Raw genomic sequence first — 21,148 nt, forward strand, 5'->3', positions numbered from 1 at the left:
ACCCAGGGATCGAACCTAGGTCTCCTGCACTGCAGGTGGATTCTTTACCAGCTGAGCCACCAGGGAAGCCCAAGAATACTGGAGTGGGTAGCTTATCCCTTCTCCAGTGGATCTTCCTTACCCAGGAATTGAACCAGGGTCTCCTGCATTGCAGGCGGATTCTTTACCAACTGAGCTAAAGGAAGAGGGATTTTCAGGTAAGTGGGGATAAGGGTAGACACAGCTGGGTGCAGGCACAAGGATTTTTCTGGTGCTTTCCCCATCACACCAGAGGCCATCGGGTCCTTTCCCCTCCTTTCTTCTCAGATAGGCAAGAAAAGCTGAAGCATAAACTCTATTGAGTTTTTCTGTTTCCTAAGCCAGGGGTCCCCAACCCTTAGCCATTGACCAGAATTGGTCCATGGCCTGTTAGGACCTGGGCTGCACAGCAGGAGGTGAGCAGCAGGTGAGCAAGCAAAGCTTCGCCCATATTTGCAGCTACTCCCCATCACTCTTGTCAGCACCTAAGCTCGGAAAACAAGTTCAGGGCTCCCATTACAGTGAGCTGTATAATTATTTCATTATTTAGCACAATGAAATACTAATAGAAATAAACTGCACAATAAATGTGATGTGCTTGAATCATACCCAAACCATCCCCCCATCCCCGTTGTCCATGGGAAATTTGTCTTCCATGAAACAGTCCCTGGTGCCAAAAAGGTTGGGGACCCCTGCCCTAAGTGGTAAAAAGGCTTCACCTTTCAAATCAAAATGTGCTGCTTAATGGCTGGTGAACTGACTTCTAGTTCTTTCATAGCCAAATCTGGCTGGTGAAGGGGCAGGACGAATTATCCACAGCAGGGGGCTGGGGAGGGGTTGGTGTGTGTGTGTGTGTGATCCATAGGGACAGATATACCCAGAATTAAAACAGTGGAGGGTGGAGGCCTTCAGGATCCTTTAAAACTCCCAGGTGGAAACCAGGTCGGACATACATCCTGCCTGGACCTTTCCTGCACAGCCAGGATATCCTGTGTTTGTCAAAAGGACTGCATAGGGAGGCCCTGGCCATTGTCCATCCCGAAATCTGCCCTTCAGCCCCTCCCCAGCCTGCAGCAGCCGCCCCGGGGCAGAGGAAGAGTAACTCTGGAAACGGTTTTATCAGCATCCTCCACGGACTTCCTCACCTCCTCCCCAGCCTCGTTAGCCCCAAGGTCCTTAGCATCCTCCAGCAAAAACCTGTGACGCTGGGATGGGGTCAGCGCCCTAAAGCCAGCCCCTTCTCTTTTGCCAAGACCTGCCTCTGCGCAGCCCTAAGTGGGTGCAGCTGGAATCCTGAGCCTGCGATGGAGCCTCGGCTGGGGCCCAAAGCTGCCGCCCTCCACCTGGGCTGGCCGTTCTTGCTGCTGTGGGTCTCCAGCCTGAGCTACTCTGTCTCCTCACCGGCTTCTCCCTCTCCTTCTCCGGTATCCCGAGTCCGAACGAGCTACAATTTGGGAAAGACTTTCCTTGGTCTTGATAAATGTAACGCCTGCATCGGGACATCTATTTGCAAGAAGTTCTTTAAAGAAGAAATAAGGTCAGAATCTCAGTTGGATAACTCTGAGGGGCAAAATGTTGTTCCCTTCATGTGATGAGGTCCAGGAATTTCTTGAAAACAAGTCAGGGTGTAGTTTTTGGGTGCAAGCTGAAGCAAAGCCATTTAATTATAGTGGTAATGGGTTAAGGTTGGGATGGAGAGGAGGGAAGGTGTGAAGTCTAATTTCAGCTCTAAATGCTATATCCAACATTTCCTTTGGAAGTGGGAGCATAAAGTTTTCTTTTTCATGAATGAAGTAGCCCGGGACTATTGAGTTTACCAAGTTCATTTCTCATAGTAGCAGGGAAATAAAATTTATATAAAGCTTACTATGTGATGAACGTTTTTAAACTATTGTTATTTTCGCCTCACAACAATCCTGGGAGTTAGAGATTCGCACCCATGATTCAGATAGTGAACGGAAACCTAGCAAGGTTCAGTGACTGGCTCAAGGTCACCACCTAATAAGTGGCATATCTGGGACTCAAACCAAAGCAGTTCGCTCCAAAGTTTCTGAATGAGTTTTCTGTTGTGAACTGTTACCTTGATCAGAGGAAAACCTAAGTTTAATAAATCTCATGCACATGGCTCTCTCCAGAGAATGGTACCATGCTCTGGAATTCAACCCTGTCAACTCATGTTCAATGAATCTTTACTATGGCCAAGGCCCAGTATGTGCTATAATGACATTGCTATAACTCTGGTCCTTGCACTCCAGGGGTTCAGGAGGTAGGGAACAGTGTTACAAATAGCAATAAGGCCTGATCTGATGCAGGCCAGAAGTGAAGTGTAAAGGACCTTGGGGAATTCCAGGGAGAGAATTTTAGTTCCAAATGGGGACTAGAGAAGGGCTTCTGAGCACAGCCATGAAGGATGATGAGCTGAAATTAAGTGGGAGGAGAGCAGCTTAAAGTAGAAGGATCAGCTTAAGCAAAGGCCCAGAGGTGTGCCTTCGTGGCTGGAGCATGGGGCCCATGTGGAGGCATGGCACAAGGAGGAGATTGCAAGGGGCAGGGGGCCTTGAATGCCATACCAAGGAATTGGGACCCTAACCTGTGAGCCAGTGGTCTCCAACCTTCTCAATATCAAAGACACTTTGTAATAGACCTCTTCTCTTATGCCCTTGACTTGTAAGATTTGGTGACCAGGCAGAAGGCATTAACTGACAATAATTTTATTTTCAGTCTACATTAACCAAAACTTGAGTATTCCACTAAGTTACTAAACAGAAATAACAAACAGAAAATACCAATAAAAATGTTGAATTTCTTTTGTGAGATGGTAGATATCACAGGGAGTTGAAATGAACTTTTCCTAGTAGACTGTTTTTTTAAAATTTGTATTGGAGTGTAGCTGATTTACAATGTAATGTTAGTTTCAGGTATATAGAAAAGTGAATCAGTATCTATACACATATATTAATTCTTTTTTAGATTTTTTTCCCATATAGGTTATTACAGAATACTGAGTAGAGTTCCTTGTGCTACACAGCAGATCCTTATTAGTGATCTATTTTATGTATGGTAGTGCATATATATATGTGGAGACATATATAAGGGTTTCCCAGTGGCTCAGGGGTAAAGAAAATGCCTGCCAAGCAGGAGACACAGGAGATGCAGGTTTGAGCCCTGCATTGGAAAGATTCACTGGAGGAGGAAATGGCAACCCACTCCAGCATTCTTGCTTGGAAAAATCCCATGGACAGAGGAGCCTGGCGGGCTATAGTCCATGGGGTTGCCAAGAGTCAGACACGACTGAGTGCAAATACACACACACACACACACACACGTGTGTGTGTGTGTATATATTCTATTATCATTTTTAAAGCATTTTGAATGTTGAAAAATTGAAAGACTTCCACCTACAGGAGTTCTGTAGCAGGCAATGGTGAGAGTGTTACGTAGGGTGGGGACAAGATGAGGCCAGTATTTTGCAAAGATCTTCTGGAAAGCAGTGTGCAGAATGGCCAGGTGATGCAGACCAGTTCTCCTCATCCAAGAGAAAGATCATTGAGAACAAAGCTGAGCAGGAAGGATGCAAATCAATTTAGCTGGAGACTTATTTTGTTGATCAACTCAATGCAAGAGGAAAGAAAGATGGAGATGTGGAAAATGAACTCAAGAATTCCCACCTAAGAAATGGGATGAATAAAATCAGTAACACAGGGGAAGTGGGTGGAACTGATTCCTTAGAGAAAGAAGGCAGTGAAAATATGGACATATTTTAAGATAGGAGGGAGGGAAATTAAGGGATTCACCTGAGGAAGAGCTCCAGACTCACCTCCTCCTCCAGATAAGTAAACAAGAATATATGAATGTTACAGTCGACTCTTCACCAAGTGGAAAGAAATGAGGCTTTTCTCAGCAGGCAAGTAACGGCCAAATTCAGGAAACATTTCCCCAAATAGGTTTGTGTTCCAGTTCGAGTTCAGGATATTACTTCAGCTGCCTCAGAATTCATTTTCCACATGTGCCTGCCTGAAAGGGAAGTGTGCAGATCCAAGCAGGAAATCACTAGGCAGGGCAGTTTGGGGTCTGGAACGCTTCACGTTGAGAAATCACATTCTCAATGCAAGGAAACTGAGGCCAGTGAATGGGTCTGGAAATGTAGCCTTGTTTATAGTCCTTTTCTCTACATCGTAAATAGTTATTTCCTTATTTTAAAAGTGATATATTTTTATTTTAGAATCTTCAGGAAATATCAATTAAAGAAAACACAAAATAAAGATCTCAGACAATCCCTCACCAAGGATCACCGCTTCATTAACATTTTGGTGTATGACCCTTACTACCTTTTTGCTAAGTGTGGATTAAATTCTTTTCAACAAAAATGTGAGCATATTATGCACTCTTTTGGAAACTTTTATTTAACAATATATCGGGAAGATTTTTCCACATTAACTATTCCCCACAATTTGATTTTTAGCGGTTTCATGGTATACAATTGCATCAGTCAATCCTAATGTATTTAACTAAATCACTGTGGTGGGACAACTAGGGCTTTTTGCACTTTATGTTATTAAAAACAGTGCTATGTTGAACCTCCTTGTGGTTAGACTTTTATGCATATCAGTAATTAATTCCTATAACAAATTCTAAAAGGTAAAATTTCTGGGTCAAAAAAATCTAGTGAATTTTTAGAATTTTGAGACATATATGTATATATAGCCAAATGGAGACTTCTTCCTATAGAGTTTACTTCTTGCACACTCAGAAATGTTTACTATTACTATTATTTTTGCTTTGTATATTCTTCTGAGTTGAGCCCTTTTTTCAGACTTCTTGGCCTTTTGTATTTCTTCTTTGATAAATGGTCTGCAAATTCACATCCTTCGCCTCTCTTTCCAAAGGTGTGTTTGTTCATCTTGTTCTTGTTCAGCTCCAAACATTTCTCCACTTTGAAAAATGATCATGATGCTGCCTTATGAGAAAACCCACCCCAGACTTTCAGATGGTAAACTGAAATGCTGTTGCCAGACAAGCATTAGCACTCCAAGACCTGTCCTCATTAAGAATTGGACAATGCTTGTTGTTCAACAACAGAGAGTGAGCTCCTGAGGCTGACTGGGTAGGCTGAAGACACATGATTGGTGGATGATGTCACCTTTCCTTCTTTCCCTATCTGTTCCCTGTTGATTCCTGGGTCAGGAAGAGCCCCTGGAGAAGGGATAAACTACCCACTCCAGTATTCATGGGCTTTCGTGGTGGCTCAGACAGTAAAGAATCTGTCTGCAGTGCAGGAGATCTGGGTTCAATCCCTGGGTAAGGAAGATCCCCTGGAGGAGGGCATGGCTATCCACTTCAGTATTCTTGCCTGGAGAATCCCGTGGACAGAGGAGCCTGGTGGGCTACAGTCCGTGGGGTCACTAAGAGTCAGACATGACTGAAGAGACTTAGCATACAGCTATAACCCCTAATAATGTTACCAGTCTGTTCCCAAGAGCTAATTCATAAAATGGATGATAAAGGACTAAGTAGCAGCAAAGTGGTTGAGAGGACAAGCTCTGGAGCCCTGAAGGCTACTTCCTCCAGTTCCTGGCTGTGTGATTTGGAGTAAAGCACTTAACATTTCTGTGCCTCAGTTTCCTTATCTGCATGATAACAGCAGCGCTGACCTCATAGGTTTGTTGAAAGGTATAACTGAATTATGGCACATAAAGTGTTTAGCAAAGTGATTGCTAAAGTGATTCATAAATGTGCGTTGCTGTTATTGTTATCTAAAAGAGCCACCTGGTTGTAGACCCTTAGTTACAGGCCCTTGGGGAGAAGTGGTTTGAACCCACCTGAACAAGAACAGCTACAGGAAACAGACAGGCCTGCCTCAGGGCCCTAGGCCCTTCCTTATCCTCCCAGTGGGGAGGATCAATTCCCATGATTGTCCTAAAAATGCCAGTAAAATTGATTCCTTGCAAGTTTTTGGCATTTGGTCTTTTTAAACAGATTTGTGGCAATGTCCTGGAACAGAATTCTTTGTGCCTATTTCCATTGAAGTTTGAACAGTCCAGTATCACAGAAGGTATTGACTGACAGTTTCTTAGAGCATCTTCTTAGAAAAGCTTGCAGTCTCTTAGGGTAACTGTGTCATGTAAGTGAGAAAAAAATACAATGTAGGGTGTGGAGCTAGTTCCTCGAAAACTCATTATCGTGAGGTTGCCCAGTAATGCCCAATAATAAGAATTTAAAGATTCTTATTGAAATTAAATTAAAAGTGAGGTCCTTCTGTGTAGCACAGGGAACTATATTCAATATCTTGTGATAAATCATACTGGAAAAGAATATGGAAAACAATGTATATACACATGTAACTGAATCACTTTGCTATACAGTAGAAATTAGCACAACATTGTAATTCAACTATACGTCAATAAAATAATTATTTATTTTTTAAAAAAAGAAAATATATAACATATACACCTAATTTTCATTTGCTGTGTACCCTCAATAACAATGAAGATACACAATTTTCTTAGTAATTTTTCATACATGAATGAGAAGAAGATTTAGCATTCTTTCCTGATGGAAATGTTGACACACAGCTAGAGTGATGACTGGAGAAAAGGGTCACTGTGGGTGGGTGTAGAAAATCAGCAAATGGTAATAGGCCAGTTCCTCTCCCCTGGGGAGCATGTAGCACCGCCCAGGCCATTGTGTGGAATCACACACCTCCTGGATCCCAGATAGTTTTGAGTCTGCTGACCCTTTAACAGCCACTGTTCCCTGACACTTGGCTGGGACTGCTAACTTAAATCTTTGGACTGAAAGAAAAATTGACGGGGCCATTTGGGGTTGGATATGAAGGGGGTAGTGCTCTCCCCAGCGCAGGGCAATAAGCTTCTTCAAAAACTTTGGTTTCAGGTCTTCTCTGGTGGTCCAGTGGTTAAGACCCCACACTCCCAACGCAAGGGGCCAGAGAACTAGATTCCGCATGCTGCAACTAGAACCAGGGTAGCGAAGGAGAAAGATCATGGGTTTTGCTGACAGAGAGCCCTGGGTTTGCACCCCTGCTTAGCCACATATTATCTGACCTTGGGCAAGGCACTTAAGCTCTGTAAGTCTGCTTCCACATCTGTAAAGTGAGGATGGGACATGAGGAGAATCAAAGGTACCAGCATGTGTAAAACTGCTGCCTTCACAGAAAGCCAGTTAAGGGAAGAAGATAAAGTTTGTGTCTGGTATGCAGATCCCTCACCGTTTCTGACATCACATATAAACTTCCTTAAGCCTGAGAAAACAAAAATAGTCCTTTGACAGAAAGAGCCTGGAGCACCCCAGTCTAAGGAGAAGAAATGGATTCAAGCAGACGTGGGCCCCTATGTCCCTGTCCCCGGGCTCTGCTGGCTCTGGCAGTGTGACTGGTCCCTGCCTAGTTCCTTCTCTCCAGCTCCCAGGCTGATCTGAAAATGGCTGATGCTTTTTCAGGTTTGACAACGGGCTGGCCTTACACCTCGGACCACCTCCTGACGACTTGCCTTCTTACTCTGCAAATTACTCAGATGATTTCAAAACCTGGCGCCCAGTGGAGATCTCAAGGCTGGTCAGCAAACAGCAAAACAAGATCTCAGACGGGAGGATCTGTGCCTCCGCAGCTGCCCCCAAAACCTGCAGTATTGAGCGTGTCCTGCGGAAAACAGGGAGGTTCCAGAAATGGCTGCAGGCCAAGCGACTCACACCAGACCTGGTGCGGGTGAGTGTCCTGGCTGTGGGGGGCAGGAGAACGGAGGGTACCATTGCCAGCCCACATCTCAGTCTGTCTGGGCAAAAGGAATTGTAGTTTGTCTAAAGTGGGACAAAACAGTGTCATGAAACAACATGGCTTTTGACAAGACAGGAACTAAAGAGGTTTCCTGATGGCTCAGACAACAAAGAGTCTGACTACAGTGCAGGAGACCCAGGATTGATCCCTGGGTCGGGAAGATCCCCTGGAGAAGGAAATGGTAACCACTCCAGTATTCTTGCCTGGAAAATCCCATGGACAGAGGAGGCTGGCAGACTACAGTCCATAGGGTCACAAAGAGTCGGACACGACTGAGCAACTTCACAAAGTGGTTTAGTTGTAGGGACTGCTCCCATTGTCATGCTCCATTCTCTCCAATGTGACCCTGAGGGACTCTTTGGGAAAGAGTTCCTAGCTGCCATCTCTGGTCTGAACATCTGACGGGATGACCATCACCAACCTTGCCCCCTCCCCCAAAAGGGCTTAGCTCGCCTACAATGTTTGCTAACCCCTGAACTGTCACTGTTCTTTTTTTTGGGAATATTCATAACGATTTTATTTTTAATTGAAGGATAATTGCTTTACAATATTGCATTGGTTTCTGCCATACATCAACATGAATTAGCCACAGATATACCTATGTCCCCTCCCTCTTGAACCTCCCTCCCACCTCCCATCCTTTCCCACTCCTCTAGGTTGTTACAGAGCCCTGATTTGAGTTCCCGGAGTCATACAGCAAATTTCCATTGTCTGTTTATCTTACATATGGTAGTGTATATCCTTCCATGATACTCTTTCCATTCATCTTACCTTCTCCTTCCTTCCCCTGCCCATGTCCATAAGTCTGTTCTCTATACTCCATGTGACTGTCTTAGACGCTTCCATATACATCCTCTTTCATGATCCAGAGACCCTACTTTGAAAATCAGCTTCCTTTTTCAACTCCCACCATAAAGAAGAACCAAACGTAAGTCACTGTGAAAGTAGACTCCAGTAACGCAGCTCCCTCCTCCCATTTGAGAGTTCCCACCCACTCCCATGAGTAGGCTGCCTTCAGAGCTTTGGCACATGCTGGTGACATCTTACCCTGTGTTTGTCCCCTCCTGTGCTGTCATTGCTGGTATCATCTGATTTTTATCCAAACCAACATAGTCATGCACCTCCATGCCCATCCAGCCCAGCCCCTTAGGGCAGACAATGCCACCTCAAAAGATTGAGGAGCCACTCACCTTTAGCAAAGATGAGGAAGAAGAACTCACCTCAGTCTTCCTGCCATGATGAGGCTGGAGGATTTGGCATTCCTCGGGGGCATGCCAAGATTGTTTCTTGAAGTCCCCAGACCACTAGCCCCTTCAAATGGGCACATAAGGCTGCCCAGGTAATTTCTGAACACTAATAGACCTTCCCTTTGGTGTGTTCAAGATGAGTCACCCAGAATAAAGCAGAATCACTGGTCCCTAGATACCTCAACCACGTGGCAAGGCCATGTGACTTTGCCTTATGGTTGTGTGGAAACTGCTTAGAAATCAAGAGGAATCAAGCTGCTGGTAACATGGCTATCATCTGACACTGAACTTTACATGTAATCCTTTTGTACTCTGTACTTTACAAATCTCACTAGCCTGGAATGGGGAGAGAATAAGCCAGAGGAAGTCAAGCTATTCCCAGGCTGGGGAGGTGGTGGCAGGACCCAGCCTAAGGATCTTGGAGTTGGTGTGGGAGATAGGAATTGGAGACTCAGGTGGGAAGAACCTTATGGGAGCTGCTCAACACTGGGCAGAAACAGAAAACAGAGGACAGATATCAAAGCCCACACCATGATACACACCCTAGGTGTAATGGCCTTGTGCCTCTTTCTGCGCCTGCAGACACATCCTCTGCCTGCAGACACACCCTCCCTGCACTGGCCTGGGGTACCCACCATCTGTCATTCTCAGGCTGGCCACATGGGAAGGACTAATATGAGACCTCCTGGGCTTTGCCTCAATTATTTGCTCAGGCACAAATAGGAGTCCCCAGGAAGAGTAAAACAAGATACACAAGGAATTGTTTCAGAACCCCTTGAAAATCCCATCACTTCTTCCTGCTCTCATTGTTGTCTGCTTCCTTGCTGACAGGCACAGTTCTCCCAAGTCACTGGCCCCAGACTATTTCCACCTGGGACCTGGACCATGTACCAAAGGACAGAACTTCCTGGCACATAAGATACATTTGGGATTCCACAGAAAGTGACCAAACTGGTCTTGGGCTTTGAACTAAGGAAGACTCCCTCTTTTCCTCACTTCTAGACACTTCAGAATGCAGTGGAGATTATCCTGGGGGTGCTAGAAAGTCCAAAGCAACCTGCCATGTACATCTAGTGTCACCTACCTTGATGAGTATAGATGCTGTGGTAAAAGCAGAAGATCCCTGGGAACTAGAAACTGTGGCTGAGTCCTGAAAGTAAAAGTGTTAGTTGTTCAGTTGGGTCCAACTCTTTGCAACTCCACAGACTGTAGCCCACTAGGCTCCTCTGTCCATGGAATTCTTCAGGCAAGAATACTGGAATGGGTTGCCATTTTCTTCTCTAGGGAATCTTCCCCACCCAGGGGTCAAACCCGCGTCTCTTACATCTCATGCATTGGCAGGTGGGTTCTTTACCATTATCTCCACCTGGGCAGCCCATCCATATTGTAGTCGTTGCCACGGGCTGAGAGGAGAAGAGAATTAAGAGTGACTCTTTAATAGATACACAGAATCTCTTGGGGTGATGAAAATTTCCGGAGTTAGATAGTGGTGATAGTCGTACAACTAAAAGCCACTGAATTGTTCACCTTCAGTTTAGTTCAGTTCAGTTCAGTCACTCAGTTGTGTCCGACTCTTTGCGACCCCATGAATCGCAGCACGCCAGACCTCCCTGTCCATCACCAACTCCCAGAGTTTACTCAAACTCATGTCCATCGAGTTAGTGATGCCATCCAGCCATCTCATCCTCTGTTGTCCCCTTCTCCTCCTGCCCCCAATCCCTCCCAGCATCAGAGTCTTTTCCAATGAGTCAACTCTTCGCATGAAGTGGCCAAAGTATTGGAGTTTCAACCTCAGCATCAGTCCTTCCAAAGAAATCCCAGGGCTGATCTCCTTTAGAATGGACTGGTTGGATCTCCTTGCAGTCCAAGGGACTCTCAAGAGTCTTCTCCAACACCACAGTTCAAAAGCATCAATTCTTCGGCTCTCAGCTTTCTTCACAGTCCAACTCTCGCATCCATACATGACCTTAAAATGGTCCAAATGATGAATTTTACGTGGTATAAATTTTACCTTAATAAAAAAAAGGAAAAATAAGCCATTTACAAAACTTCACCAATCCTCTGACTCCATTCACTTAGAGCCCTGAGGAGTGACAGGTGACATTAATAATTTAATTCATGCCAGGATGTTAACAGCTAATAGCATTTCACTGTAGCCCTCTGAGAAACCATTTGTGTGTAAAGTCAATATTATGATGCTCCCACTAGCCCATCCCATGTCTATCTCAGACCTTCCTAATACCTCCCTGCATTATTTTCCCCACAAAACCCAGATGTGGCCCTGGAATTCTCCTTGGTAGTGTTCCATGCAAGCAGCCTTTGTCATGATTTCAGCTGGACTATGAGGTGACATCTATGTAACTGCCAATTCATCCTAGATTTGGCCAAATAGCTCTACCCTATTTTTCTGATAGTCGGTCAGACATGAAGTCCTGATTTCTAATTTAGAAATTATAGTATTTCTCTTTTCACATGGAAGTTTCAGGAGTCAAGTGGAGAGGGATTATAGAATGGGTGGTAGGGAGACTTGCCTCATCCTTCAGCTCTGTATTAAATGGCCCAATGCCAACTCTGCCTATCGGCAAGGCCATTCGGCACATGGCTTCAGTGTGCTTTCTCTGAATTCCTCAAGAGCCACTTTCCACCAGGGATCTAGGCCAGGACCCTCAAGTGTGAGTATTTGAGTGAGGATGTGCTAATGTGTGTTTGGAGGAGACAAAAGGAGCCACAAGAAACTGATGAGTTGGCTCAGAAAACTGGCAAGGCAGGGAAGGAAGGAGAAATGAAGAAATAAAAGAAAATTGAAGGCAGGAGGGATCTGACTGGTGCAGGGCCCTCAGAACCTGGACTGATGACGTTGCTTAGAAAAGTCGACTTGGATGAAAAGATCCAGTGCTCATCATCAGATGCCAAGTGCAATTTTGTATTAATACCAAGGACCCTCTCTTGAGACATAGGCAATACACTGCAGCTAAGGGCTGCCAAGGAGGCTGGACTGGACCAGGAATCAGCAAAAGGGTGAAACAAGGCAACGTATGTGGGTGTGTGTCTGTGGCACTTACGCTAATAAAACCATGACTTTTCTCTTCCAAAACCTGCATTGTTCTGACGGGAATATCCCACAGCCTAAATTATGAGCCCACAAACAGAGCCGTGGCCAAGGACAGCACCCAGAGTTTATCATGATGTGCTTGTTCACAAAACCACAAAGAAGGCTTCCTCTGCTGTTACGCCAAGTGCCAAGAAGCAACCATCCTCAGCAGCACGTGGCTAATCAGAGGAAAAACAGTTCCTCCATTGGGTCCTCCTCCCATCCCCTCAACTGTCATCCACTCGACATTGCTCTATATGCTAACCCTGTTTCTTGTCAGATGGGAAGTGGAGTTTTTTCTCTCACTAGATGGTGGTATAGAGTGTTCAGGAAGCTTTGTTTAAAGCAAGATGCCTGGCAATTTTACTTCCCTTGTCTCAATTCCTTTTTTTACATAAATACAATAAGAGATGGGTTTCCCAGGTGGCGCTAGTGGTAAACAAACTGCCTGCCAATGTAGGAGACACAAGAGGCACAGGGGGTTCAGTCAGTAAAGACTCTGCCTGCAGTGAAGGAGACCCAAGTTCAATCTCTGGGTTGGGAAGATCCCCTAGAGAAAGAAACGGCAGTATTTTTATCTGGAAAATTCCATGGACAGAGGAAGAGCCTGGTGGGCTACAGTCCATGGAGTCGCAAAAGTTGGACACGACTTAGCGACTAAACCACCATCAGTTCAGTTCAGTTTAGTCGCTCAGTCGTGTCCGACTCTTTGAGACCCCATGAATCGCAGCATGCCAGGCCTCCCTGTCCATCACCAACTCCCGGAGTTCACTCAGACTCACGTCCATAGAGTTAGTGATGTCATCCAGCCATCTCATCCTCTGTTGTCCCCTTCTCCTCCTGCCCCCAATCCCTCCCAGCATCAGAGTCTTTTCCAATGAGTCAAATCTTCACATGAGGTGGCCAACGTACTGGAGTTTCAGCTTTAGCATCATTCCTTCCAAAGAAATCCCAGGGCTGATCTGCTTCAGAATGGACAGGTTGGATCTCCTTGCAGTCCAAGGGACTCTCAAGAGTCTTCTCCAACACCACAGTTCAAAAGCATCAATTCTTTGACACTCAGCTTTCTTCACAGTCCAACTCTCACATCCATACATGACCACAGGAAAAACCATAGCCTTGACTAGACGGACCTTTGTTGGCAAAGTAATGTCTCTGCTTTTCAATATGCTATCTAGGTTGGTCATAACTTTTCTTCCAATAAGTAAGCGTCTTTTAATTTCATTGCTGCAGTCACCATCTGCAGTGATTTTGGAGCCCAAAAAAATAAAGTCTGACACTGTTTCCACTGTTTCTCCATCTATTATTTCCCATGAAGTGATGGGACCAGATGCCATGATCTTCATTTTCTGAATGTTGAGTTTTAAGCCAACTTTTTCACTCTCCTCTTTCACTTTCATCAAGAGGCTTTTGAGTTCCTCTTCACTTTCTGCTATAAGGGTGGTGTCATCTGCATATCTGAGGTTATTGATATTTCTCCCGGCAATCTTGATTCCAGCTTGTGCTTCCTCCAGCCCAGTGTTTCTCATGATGTACTCTGCATATAAGTTAAATAAGCAGGGTAACAAATAGGAAAAGGTATTCCTTTTCCTATTTGGAACCAGTCTTTTGTTCCATGTCCAGTTCTAACTGTTGCTTCCTGACCTGCATACAAATTTCTCAAGAGGCAGGTCAGGTGGTCTGGTATTCCCATCTCTTTCAGAATTGTCCACAGTTTATTGTGATCCACACAGCCAAAGGCTTTGGCATAGTCAATAAAGCAGAAATAGATGTTTTTCTGGAACTCTCTTGCTTTTTCGATGATCCAGCAGATGTTGGCAATTTGGTCGCTGATTCCTTTGCCTTTTCTAAAACCAGCTTGAACATCTGGAAGTTCACAGTTCATGTATTGCTGAAGCCTGGCTTGGAGAATTTTCAGCATTACTTTACTAGCGTGTGAGATGAGTGCAATGGTGTGATAGTTTGAGCATTCTTTGGCATTGCCTTTCTTTGGGATTGGAATGAAAACTGACCTTTTCCAGCCCTGTGGCCACTGCTGAGTTTTCCTGATTTTCTGGAATATTGAGTGCAGCACTTTCACAGCATCATCTTTCAGGATTTGAAATAGCTCAACTGGAATTCCATCACCTCCACTAGCTTTGTTCATAGTGATGCTTTCTAAGGCCCACTTGATTTCACATTCCAGGATGTCTGGCTCTAGGTGAGTGATCACACCTTCGTGATTATCTGGGTCATGAAGATCCTTTTTGTATAGTTCTTCTGTGTATTCTTGCCATCTCTTCTTAATATCTTCTGCTTCTGTTAGGTCCATACTCACAGGAAACTAGTCAATCTAATCACACTAGGACCACAGCCTTGTCTAACTCAATGAAACTAAACCATGCCCGTGGGGCCACCCAAGACGGGCGGGTCATGGTGGAGAGGTCTGACAGAATGTGGTCCACTGGAGAAGGGAATGGCAAACCACTTCAGTACTCTTGCCTTGAGAACCCCATGAACAGTATGAAACCACCATACACATACATTAAGAGAAATGAAGTAATCAAAGTGTGTATTAACCATTTAATCAGAATATAGTTTTACAGGTAACTGCTAAATGAATGATAAAATTTCTTTTTGTTTAAATTTTATAGAAAAAAAAATATTGAAGGGGTATGTGCAGGACATATCCTAGACCCTAGGAGGGTATAAGGCTGTCCAGACAAGGCCCCTGCACTCTGAGAGATAACACCCCAGTGGGGGAGACAAAGCATATGTGATGAAGTCTGATAACTTAGCAGTGTGTGTATGCGTTATTGCTCAGTTGTGTCTGACTCTTTTCGACCCCGTGGACTGTAGCCCACCAGCCTCCTCTGTCCATGGCATTCTCCAGGCAACAATACTGGAGTGGATTGCCATTCCCTTCTCCAGGGGATCTTCCCGACCCATGGATCGAACCTGGGTCTCCCATACTGCAGGCAGATTCTTTACCATCTGAGCCACCAGGGAAGACCTGGTGAGCCATAAATAAATAAATATAGCAGTGTGTACACGTCAAAAATAGATAATTTTTTTAAAAAAGAAACAGCACTCATACATTATCCAACCCATCCTCGAAAATGACTCCTAAATTATTATTGATCTCATGAGTGAAAAGGAGACAGTGAAAGGTTTCCCTTGACACAGACAGGTTCGGAGAAGAAAATGGAGGCAAGAGAAGACTCAGGAAAGGTAGACATGAGTTGCCAGTGGCTCCTTCCCTATGAGTCTCAAATGCAGAATAGAGGCAGTCCCCAGACAAAGCATTACTGAAGCCTGGACAGTCACCAAGACAGACCATCAGAGCAGACTTCATCTTCCCTGGGCCCCCAGCTTTTCCTGAACTTAGACGTTAGCCAAGCACGCCCCTTCTTAAATCAATCAAGCCATCCTTTGTTCTTTCTATGATGTCTTTCCTGGCTATCTAGCTATCCCTATCACTATCACAACCTACTCTGGAGCAAACGCTTTTGATAGAGTGTAGCTTGTCTCAGAGTCCTGGGGACTGGCTATCTACATAGTATATAATATATAATCTATAAAGATATTTGCTTGAAAAAATTGGTAGAAGTAATTGATACATGTGTTACATTCTAAAAACCATTTATTAAGCCACAGAAACATTCAATACATTTTAAAAAGTAGAAATGCCAAAGACCAGATCAAAGAAAAAGAGTTATTCTAGAATAATTCTGTTAAATGATTTCCCGGTAATGACTTAAGATCATCTCTTCCTCTTCTCAGTTCAGTTCAGTCGCTCAGTCGTATACAACTCTTTGCGACCCCGTGAATCACAGCACACCAAGCCTCCCTGTCCATCACCAGCTCCCGGAATCTACTCAAACTCACGTCCATCGAGTTAGTGATGCCATCCAGCCATCTCATCCTCTGTCGTTCCCTTCTCTTCCTGCCCCCAATTCCTCCCAGCATCAGGGTCTTTTCCAGTGAGTCAGCTCTTCGCATGAGGTGGCCAAAATATTGGAGTTTCAGCCTCAACATCAGTCCTTCCAAAGAACACCCAGGACTGGTCTCCTTTAGGATGGACTGGTTGGACCTCCTTGTAGTCCAAGGGACTCTCAAGAGTCTTCTCCAACACCACAGTTCAAAAGCATCAATTCTTCGGCACTCAGCTTTCTTCACAGTCCAACTCTCACATCCATACATGACCACTGGAAAAACCATAGCCTTGACTAGACAGACCTTTGTTGGCAAAGTAATGTCTCTGCTTTTTAATATGCTATCTAGGTTGGTCATAACTTTCCTTCCAAGGAGTAAGTGTCTTTTAATTTCATGGCTACAGTCACCATCTGCAGTGATTTTGGAGCCCAAAAAATAAAGTCTGACACTATTTCCACTGTTTCCCCATCTATTTCCCATGAAGTGATGGGACCAGACGCCATGATCTTCGTTTTCTGAATGTTGAGCTTTAAGCCAACTTTTTCACTCTCCTCTTTCACTTTCATCAAGGGGCTTTTGAGTTCCTCTTCACTTTCTGCCATAAGGGTGGTGTCATCTGCATATCTGAGGTTATTGATATTTCTCCTGGCAATCTTGATTCCAGCTTGTGCTTCCTCCAGCCCAGCGTTTCTCATGATGTACTCTGCATATAAGTTAAATAAGCAGGGTGACAGTATACAGCCTTGATGTACTCCTTTTCCTATTTGGAACCAGTCTGTTGTTCCATGTCCAGTTCTAACTGTTGCTTCCTGACCTACATATAGGTTTCTCAAGATGCAGGTCAGGTGGTCTGGTATTCCCATCTCTTTCAGAATTTCCCACAGTTTAGAGGTGCACAAATCATTCTATTAATATCTTGTCTTAAGAATATTTCCTATCATGCAGTACTTTGAAAAATCTATCCTCTTGCTCCTTTGAATATCAGAAATGAATTTTCATGCCTTTTCTATTTTCCCCTTTCACTGCCCGAGATTCAGCAATATTGTTTGCAAGGTCTCTGTGAATCTTCCAGGTGGGAAGACTCGTTCCAAACAATGAAAGCTTCCTTTACACATACTGGCACCCCATTCTTGTTCACCACTGTTTTGCTCCACCAGATCAAAGAAGACAGACAAACATTATGAACATTGGGGCTTCATTTTGTTATCCACCAAAATTCTCCCCATGGCCTTGGTCTGTAGTTTATTTTCACTTAATACTTTGAAAAATAGAGTTCTCTCCTAAGTTTTTCAATCAAAGTATAACCTATGCACTTAAATGTGCATATATAACATGTAGAGCTAGATAAATTTTTACACATGTGTTCATTCCTGTAACCACTGTCCACATCAAGATACTGAATATTTCCAGCCCCTCAGAAGGCTCTTTCATGTCCCTTCCCTAAAAAGACTGCCTCTAGGGTGACCAACCATCTGATTTTCTTGACACTAGACTTGCTTCAGCCCTGAAAGTCTCACATTCTGTGAAACCCCTCAGTTCCAGGAAAAATGGAACAGTCAGTCACCCCACCCATCCCTTCCCAACAGTAACCATTCTGAACTAAATCACCATAAATCAGTTTTACCTGGTTTTGAACTTCATTTAAATGGAATCACACAGTACATCTTCAACATGTTGTCAAGCTATTTAACCATAGTGTTGCATGAATCAGTAGCTTGTTTTTCATTGCAGTAGACTAGTCCATTGTATGATGAAGTCAGTTTATTCATTCTAATGTTGATGAACATCTGTGTTGTATTTAGTTTGGGTTATTGTACATTAAAACTTCTGCAAACATTCTTATCTATGTCAGTTGGTGAACACAAGCATACAGAAAGGATATTTTGGGGTTTTATTGTGTACCTATGGATAGATTTAGTCAATACTGCCCAACAGTTTCCCAAAGTAGTTGTACTGATTTCTTCCTATAAGCAATGGAAGACAGAGTTCCATGGTTCCACATCTTCATCACACTTGATATTGTTAGTTTTTCATTTTAGTCATCTTGGTGAGTGTCTACCAATATCTCATTGTGTGAGCTGAATTTGTATTTTTCTCATAACTTAAAATATAAAGATCCTTTTCATATACTTATCAGCTATTCTGGTTTCATCTTTTGTAAAGTGTTGGCATATGTTGTTTGTCCATTTTTTATTGAGTTGTCTGTCTCATTGTGAAAGTTACATTTATATTCTGGATACAATACTTTTTGTTGGATATATGTATTACAAATATCTTCTCCCAGCCTATGGCTTGCCTTTTCACTGTCCTAATGGTACCTTTTGATAAATTGACATTCTTAATTTAAATGAAGTCCAGTTTATTAATTATTTTAAATGTCCTAATTATCCTATGGCTACAAAGGTATTCCCCCATTTACTTCTGAAGTTTTCATATATTATCTCTCATACATAGCTCACTAATTTTATGTTCTGCTCTGCCCAGTTTGGGGTTAAATCCAGTCAGTAACTTTGTAATTTCAGATACTGTACCCTGTATTTCTAAACACCAATTTAACTTTTTTTCATAGATTCCAATTCTCTATTGAAATTCTCTCCCTTTCATTATTTTTGTTTGTCTTTTCCTCTATTTTCTTGAAATCTTAATCATAGTTACTTTGACTTCTATACTTGCTAACTTTAATATCTGGATTATCTCTAGTTCTACTTCTGCTTTTATTGGTTGTTTTCTTTTTTCTTTATTTTGTTTTATTTTTAACTGCGATGGGTCTTCATGGCTGCATGGGCTTTTTTCTAGTTGCGGCAAGTGGGAGCTCCTCTTTTTGAAGTGCACGGGCTTCTCCTTGCGGTGGATTCTCTTGTTGCAGAGCACAGGCTCTAGGCATTCGGGCTTCAGTAGTTGCAGTGTGTGGGCTCAGTAGTTGTAGCTCAAGGGCTTGAGAGTTGGTCTGTTGCTGGGGTCCAGCCCCAGCTGATCCAGGGTATTCGAAGGAGAGACGGCCTAGGCGACTATTTATATGCTAATTAGAGATATAAAGAGTAATAGAATGAGGATAGCTCAGTAGGAAAATTCAGTGGAGAAAAGAGGCTGAGTAGCTTGGTTTACGCGGGACATCAATAAAACTTCAGGACAAGAAGTTTGCACCACTTACGTAGGCCGCAGGTGCCCTCTCGAATAGCGGAAGGTGCCCCACCCTAGACACCTTCTCCAGTGGGTCTTAGAAGCCCAGGCATAATTAGTAAGCATGGTGGGTTCCACGCTCCAGATGGAGACTCAGCTGGAAGTTAAAGGGAAGAATGACATGGGGAGACCAAGCGTTGGTGAGCAAGGCCCATAGCTTTATTTTCAACAGGGGTTTTTATACCCTAAGTTACACATAGAGGATAATAGGGGATGCAAAGTCAGCAGTTTTTGATCCTTATCAAAAACTAGGGTTTCTTTCCTGCAAATTTATCATATACAAATGGTTTAGGTGGTTTACATCATCTTCTGGCCAGAAGGCCTACTAACATTTTATGACTCTTGACAAGGACTTATCAACAAAGACTTATTTTCTCTAAGAGTAATTATTTTAAGGTTTGGCGCCATCTTCCGAAGATAAAATTGCATTCCTATAGGGAGGATGTGTAATGGGTTTACAACAAAGGAAAGAATTTATTACCTTAAGGGTCTAAAGTTACTAACACCAAGGCCACTACTTATTTTTTCTACATACCAACTATTAATTAATACATATTCAAGGATACAATTCAGGGGATGTGAAAACTTGGCAAACAGCATTGGCTCATCAATGAAATCCTTTACTAGTTTATTCTGACAGTTTCTAACTCTCTGAGAGGCTCTAAGCTATTTGAATATCTTAAGCTTCCTGTGCCTCTTGAGGCTGGGAGACTGTAAACAATCGTATGTATAGCTGTAGGAGTCCGGGTAAACTTGTCAGGCGAGTTAGAGAGCCATCTGAGGGGTTTGGATTTAAACACTCCTAATTGCCCAGGAACTTTATTAATTGGAGCTGTAAGTTAGCTCTTTGACAGAGAGAGCGAGATGGTGGTGGGGGACAGCCCCCAGTAAAGTCAGAGGTGAGAGCACAAAGCAATAAAGTAGGCAGACTCTGGTTTTTTGGGGGGTAGATGCTCGAGAATATCCGGGCGGACTCCTGAGGCTCGATCCCGCCTTTGCGTATGCCGAGCCTCCTTCCTCATGACTTTTGTCACGAGTGGAATGCCTCACCAGTTCCCGGCAGTCTGTGGCATGTGGAGTCGTCTCAGACCAGGGATTGAACTCATGTCGCTTGCATTGCAAGGCAGATTCTTAACCACTAGACCACCAGGGAAGCCCCTTTTTTTTCTTGATTATCGGGGAAAGGCTACCCACTCCAGTATTCTGGCCTAGCGAATTCCATGGACTGTATAATCCATGGGGTCACAAAGAGTTGGACACGACTGAATGACTTATATTTTCACCATTGGAATGGGATGGAGGAGAACAGGGTACTGGTGTGTTTATTACTCTTAAATCTAATAGAAGTGAAGTATATAATAACTGTAATACAGTGAAGTAAGTGTTCTTTTGGGGTAATTTTTCATTATATGCTGGATTTTAAGGATAACACATGAAAGAGACTCTAAATTATGTTATCTTCTCCTAAAGATTACTGAGCTTTGTTCTAGCAGCCAATGAAATTGATCACCTAAATCCAGGGTTTCCCAATCTTGTCCCTATTAACTCTTGAGGCTGGATCATTCTTTGTTGGGAGGATAGGGTGGGGGCGCTTCCGTACATTGTAAGATGTTTAGCAACATCCACAGCCCTCACCTGCATGGTACCAGTAGGATCACAACTCCCAGTGGTGACAATCCAAATTGTTTCCAGATGTAGTCAAACGTCCCCTGGGGAACAAAACTGCCCCTATGGACCTAACAGAATCATAAGATATTAAGAAGAGATGGCAAGAATACACAGAAGAACTGTACAAAAAAGATCTTCACGACCCAGATAATCATGATGGTGTGATCACTCACCTAGAGCCAGACATCCTGGAATGTGAAGTCAAGTGGGCCTTAGAAAGCATCACTATGAATAAAGCTA

General features: G+C 43.6%; 1 protein-coding gene across 1 annotated transcript in view; it reads left to right on the forward strand.

Moving 5' to 3' along the window:
• Window positions 1-1,134: 1,134 nt before the first annotated feature.
• Window positions 1,135-21,148, forward strand: part of DIPK2B (divergent protein kinase domain 2B) — a 50,251-nt gene continuing 30,237 nt past the window's right edge. The window contains exons 1-2 of the mRNA XM_005891347.3: window positions 1,135-1,555; window positions 7,474-7,738. Coding sequence (XP_005891409.1) covers window positions 1,323-1,555; window positions 7,474-7,738 — 498 coding nt within the window. The 5' untranslated portion in view covers window positions 1,135-1,322. The remainder of the gene's footprint in view (window positions 1,556-7,473; window positions 7,739-21,148) is intronic.

The sequence above is a fragment of the Bos mutus genome, chromosome X (genome assembly GCF_027580195.1).
Source record: "Bos mutus isolate GX-2022 chromosome X, NWIPB_WYAK_1.1, whole genome shotgun sequence".
Classification (NCBI taxonomy): domain Eukaryota; kingdom Metazoa; phylum Chordata; class Mammalia; order Artiodactyla; family Bovidae; genus Bos; species Bos mutus.